The sequence below is a fragment of the Cebus imitator genome, unplaced genomic scaffold, assembly GCF_001604975.1.
Source record: "Cebus imitator isolate Cc_AM_T3 unplaced genomic scaffold, Cebus_imitator-1.0 Scaffold180, whole genome shotgun sequence".
NCBI lineage: Eukaryota > Metazoa > Chordata > Mammalia > Primates > Cebidae > Cebus > Cebus imitator.
Genome location: NW_016107495.1, coordinates 107,027 through 113,031, shown reverse-complemented (window position 1 = coordinate 113,031; position 6,005 = coordinate 107,027). Strand labels below are relative to the sequence as shown.

The window sequence follows — 6,005 nt, the reverse complement described above, 5'->3', positions numbered from 1 at the left end:
TATATATATATATATATATATATATATATATATATAAAATGCCAAGGAGGAATATTTAGCTTTTTATTTGGAAGTTATTCACTCTATTATCCTTAAGACTAAAACCCATAAACTCTATCAATTACCTATTTGTGGAAGAATGACACTTTAAATTGTGGCCATTTCAAACTGTGTACTGCACTAACATCATGGATTATTTAAAGGATCACAAAAGGCAGCATTAGCATTCTCTATCTAGGTATTATTAAATCTTTTTATCCCATGCCCACCTCAAATCTAAAATTATTATCTGACAAGGCTGAAGGATGCTTTTTCATACCATAACCTAAAAAAACACTTCTTACAGGTGTATGCAACTTTGGTCGGCAGAAACACATTAAGAACCTCTGGCCTAGCTAAGGCACTCTATTCTGAAAGTACAGAAACATGCATGTATGCTCCTTTTCTGGCATTGCTCCCCAAAAGGCAGCTCACTGTATGTTGGGGAGAAAGGCTGGGGTGTGAAGTCACCCACAATATCATGCATAAGCCTGAAAGACCTTTTGTACTTTGGAAATGTTATAGTAATTGGCATGACATAAATGCAGACAGCTACCTGTAATGAATCCTGCCTCAGCTGCTATGTCTCTAGGCAACAAATGGGGGCTTTCAAGATGGCAGACCAAAACAAGAAGAAGAGTCAGCAGTACACTAAAGCTTCACAAGTATCCTGAAACAACAGTTAATTGCTCAATTTCACTTTCTCCTTGTGGACAGCACTTTTCTTTCATCTAGCAATGTCAATAAAACTGACTATGGCATAATTCTTTACCACCATAAGGAAACAGGTCATAAAGTACAGGCACAAAACAATTTTCAAATAAATTTGATACAACCAAAAGAGGGGCAGAAATGCACTTTTGAAGTAAAAGAGCCCCCAAACTATAGGACATGACCCTAATGCCAGAAGTAAAGGGTATTTTTACCATATTGTACAAGGTGAAGAAAGCCTGTAGTCCAAATTTATCATTTTATAAATATGTATCAGTTCATTTCTTATATAATACAGATTTACCTCGTTCTTGTGTTCAAGGTCAGCAAAACAGTAAAATAATTAGCTTAGAAATCTTAAAACAAAGCCTTTTCCCCACCCCCATTTAACACTTCATCCAGTTCAATTTTACAGATCACAAAGAACAAGGTATACAAAAAATAGTTACCGTCACTTAATTGGTTAATTCTCTGACTTCCATGATGGTGATTAACAAACATGGGATCACTCTCCACATTCTTCTGCATCAATTTCTCATCTATTTCCAATGTTCATCTGTGTCTCAGAGAAAGTCACCAAATACACCTCAACCTTTATAATTTTTTAAAATGAGTATAGAACCATGAGCTAGTGCTGTGACTCATTTCTAATAACTTCAATGACAATGATTGGAATTTATAAATTTAAAAAATATCAATTATAGTTTTTTTTTTTTTTTTTTTTTTTTTACAAAGCAGCAGGCTGAAATTCAACAAAGAAATACACTATAATTAAATTTAGCAATGGTCACATTCATAAATAATAGTTACGAATTTAATTACATATCAACACAGTGGTGCCTATTTTATCCAAGTGCAACCTGTCCAAAAAAAAGGGGTTTAAGATACACTCTTCATTAAAGCACAAACTTCATTCAGTGAAAAATGAAAGAATATCGGCAAGTAAATTTCACCACCACCAAATTAAATGAAGACTAAAAAAGAAACAGAAGAAAATATATCCACATCATGAAAAAATATGGTTTATAGAGTAACTACATTAAAATTAAATAAATTTTTATGTTTATCAGTAAACCTCAGAAATTACTCCAAGTCATATTAACATTAAAGAGGGCATGTACTCCAGTAAGGCATATATATCAAAAGTTTTCTTCAAGTGGGGAAATGGATAAGTTGGGGAAGAGAGAATTTCTGTTTTATCATGTATGAAACAAAAAACAAAGCACCCCACCCTGAAAAAAGAGAGGGGGGAAGGACAGACAGACAAACGGAATCAAAAAATTAATTTTGGTCATAGTGAAGTTCATGAAATTCCTAACTCCAATTTGTATGTATCTTATAAGGTATTTTATCTGCACGCCTTACAAGTCATTATCATAAGAGTGGACTGTCACATCCATTCCTACAATCAGAGCTCACAGGCACCAAATCTCAGGAACCTGCAGCTGAAGGGGGAAAAATGTCACATTTCAACAATGAACCATCCCAATGGGTGAGCTATAATTACAGCCCATTCTCAAATTCTCAACCGAATATTTCTCTTTAGGAGAAAATTAAACCGTTTATCAAGATCTGTTCCATAACAAAGAGAGCTAGAATACTAGAAAATCTAAATATATATTAGCTAAATGTATTAGCTCTCTTGTCATTTGAGGACAAAAGGCATTTTCATGGGAAAGAGAAACCAGTATTTGGCAACTGTCTATTGTTTGGTAATCATTGGCATCTCTTGTTGAAGGTGACTTATTTTTATCCTTTCTCTATACTAGATTTGGACTATTGCTATGCCCACTATTACAAAGTACCAAATACAAAAACACATTGTGGTTTTCTGAGTGTTATCAGTGTTCTGAAACCAATTTTGGTATTTAAAAAATAAAAACAAAGCATCTTTAACCCTGCATGAATCAAAACATTGTAAACTCACAAAACTAGAATCACTAGGAACATTATGCTGGTCTAATGTACATTCTGCTCAACCAAAATGTCACGCAGTTTTATAAAAAATAAAATAGGCTAAGAGTTAGTAGGTCCAAAATTTCACAAGTTCAGATTATATGTATCATTCCTGCTCTCCAAGTACCATACTGAGATCCCATGTCTGCCAAGCAGATCAGTCTAGTTCAATGGTGATGGATGAAATATTTACAAGCATTTATTTACAGTACTTCTTTCTGTTCAAAGAAAGAAGATTATTACAGGCCAATATTCTTTTCTTCCATTCCTAGTCAATCTGAGTTTGGTTTCCTCAATGAGAAGGGGTAAATCTGAAAATGGCTGCTCAGCTGCTTTACCTATGAAAAAGCAGAACATGAGACAATGACAAATATGTACCTTATTATTTTTTTAAAGCACACAGAATTTACCCCATAGAGATAACAATTTATTGACATGGCAAAAATCATGATAAATGCTGAAGAGGTTTTTCTGGATTAGGACAGCTATAGAGCTAGACAGCTAAATGGGAGCACTAGAACTACCCTGGGAAAGTTTGGACTTGGAACTAAAATCTAGTCTTCAGAACACTCAAGACCACTCAAATTCACAACCAAATCTGAAAAACTATAGGATTAGTTGACCTGTAGTATCTAGATCAAGTAATCATATTTATAGTTAGATTTAATATTCAGCTTGCTGAAACATTTCTAAGTAATCTTTCCTAATCCTGAAGAAATAGTAGAAAACTAGATCCATGAATCTGGAGAGGACTTATTAGTTAGGGTATCTCTAGTGGGAAGGCAAGAGCTTAGTTATAGGCCAGCGAGTGCGTGTCATTTACTTGATACTTATTATTTATATTTCAGTAGTTCAGTGAATGTTTTGTGTGGCCTAGCAAGTTTTACCTTCTGGCCAGAAGTTGCAGAAATGGCAAAAGAACACAAAGACAGACAAAAAAGATGATCCTAAATTTTTTTCCAGTTAGCTTGTTATTTTCCAGATTTTTAACAATGAAAATGTAGTACCTTTATAAGTAAAAGAAAAATGTATTTGGGTTTAGTTTGGCATATCTGTAGTTTTCTAAAGATATGCTTCTAAAAGGCTATCGTAAATTAAAACAATTAAAAAAGACACTGGCAAATGGAGATTCTACGCCATGCATATATCGAGGAAATACCAGGAAAAAGGCCCAAGAGTGTTGATATAAGGCATACAATGTTACACTTGTACAAATAAAACCAAAAATAATTATGTCTTATGTCACAATTCATCACGTTTTTTTTTCCTTAGCAATTTTATCTAGTTTGTTCCAACAAATGAGGGCGACTTTGGAGAGAAACACTAAGGGAAAAAAGCCCACATATGGCAGCACATGCAAGGTGTAAAGTTGTCATCAAGCATGATAGCTGCCTCCCCCACTTAAGAACTGTGTATGAAAATACAGAAGACATTTTGTTTCTCAAACGGATTTACAGTAGGATTCCTTTCCAAACAAACATACCAAATAGAAGTATTGTAAGAGTCATAAAAATGTGAATACCCTATCACAACCCCATTCCTATGAAATTATCCTCAGAAAATAAAATAAATGAAACAAATATATTCCAGATTGTTTATGCCAACTTTTTATTTTTCTTTTGAGACAAGGCCTCACTCACTTTGTCACCCAGGCTGGAGCACAGTGGCACCATCTCAGTTCACTGCAGCCTTGACTTCCTAGGCTCCAGCGATCCTCCCACCTCAGCCCTCCAAGTAGCTGGGACTACAGGTGCACACCTGGCTAATTTTTTTTTGTATTTTTTGTAGAAACAGGGTTTCGCCATGTTACCCAGGGTGGTCTCAAATTCCTGAGCTCAAGCGATCCACCCACCTTAGCCTCCCAAAGTGCTAGGATTACAGGTGTGAGCCTCCATACCCAGCATAGGACAATATGTATAACGGTGAAAATCTGGAAACAACCTAAATGATTGAAATAACTTTGCTGTGCAAGGTCATTATTAAGTAATCTCCTTGGTGGAATTTTGCACGGCCTACACTAAAATATGTAAAATAATTAGAAAAGAATGTTAAAGTGAAAGAAAAACCACATGATTCTATTTGATTTCATTATCTATATTCATGCACTCATCCTAAAACTAGTTAATTTTAGAAGAAAATATTAAGTTTACAAAATATTTCTTAAAATCCCTTTTCTTCTATATTTCCCGTTATATTACTTTTGCTGAATAGGGCTCAAGAATAGCATAAATGAAATAAAACTTCAAATAATGCAAAAGTCTTCCTTCAGTCAGAAATTCTAATCTCCCTCACCTCGACTGCTTATCAAACTGGGCATTGGGAGGGAAAAAGCACTATAGGACCAAATCTTTCCAAATTTTGTTAATAAACAATAAAAATGCCCCTAAAAGCTAAGAAGCAAGTGAAGAAATAAATCATCAACAAATGTGATTATCTGGTCCCATATAACCAAACACCCAAACAGTTTACAATTCTACTCACCAAGAAAATGGCTTATACATACCCACTTACAATAAGAACTAATTCCTCATAATAATTATCCAGCTTTAAAATCATTTGTAATTACAGTAACATACTCATTAGAGAAACACTATCTGAAATTACACATCTGGATATTATCCACAATTTAGAGAATATCCCAAAACCCTTACAGCTGCTATAATAAGCAACTTTCTTTTTAAAATTTTCCATTGCCTCCTTTCTACTAGGCGACATTTATTGGTTCCATTTACAAGACCCAATTTGTACCAATTTTGCTGTAGATTACTCACCACTCGTACTCCATAATGGATGTGGGCCAGAGTGAAAGCAGTTGTTAATGTATATAGGATAATGCTCTCAATGTAAGAGGACACTCCTAAGTTTACCACTAAGACAACCAAGAAGAGAGGAACCAGCAGCCAATTCAAAGTTGGACACCGGGTACTACTCATTTGGCAAACAATCAGCTGACACTGGAAGTTAGTTTAAAAAAATAAGAAAGAAAAAAAGAAAATTTTCATTAGCAAAGCACTTCCAAAACTAGTCATTCCAACATTTGAAAAGCATTCAAGTACCTGAGCCAATACACTTATATTATCTAAGTTCAGAAGTTCTCAAGGCTTAGAGGCCCAACTGGACCCTTGGCCCACCACAAAAACCCATGGACCCTCAGAGTGTATGTCTGAAGAGGCTGGAAGATAACTGAATAAGGATGCTATAGCAGGCATTCTTCCACAGGGCAACAAAAGAAATTTCTCTCAATTTTAAGACTCTATGATATGCAAAAAAAAAAAAAAAAAAAAAAAAAATCACACAGA

At 34.6% G+C, this 6,005-nt stretch overlaps 1 protein-coding gene across 1 annotated transcript in view; it reads right to left on the bottom strand.

Moving 5' to 3' along the window:
* Positions 1-37: 37 nt before the first annotated feature.
* SELENOI (selenoprotein I) overlaps positions 38-6,005 on the bottom strand; it is a 37,535-nt gene continuing 31,567 nt past the window's right edge. Inside the window, exons 9-10 of the mRNA XM_017545533.2 lie at positions 5,478-5,660; positions 38-3,044 (exon numbers count right to left, since the gene is read on the bottom strand). Coding sequence (XP_017401022.1) covers positions 2,946-3,044; positions 5,478-5,660 — 282 coding nt within the window. The 3' untranslated portion in view covers positions 38-2,945. The remainder of the gene's footprint in view (positions 3,045-5,477; positions 5,661-6,005) is intronic.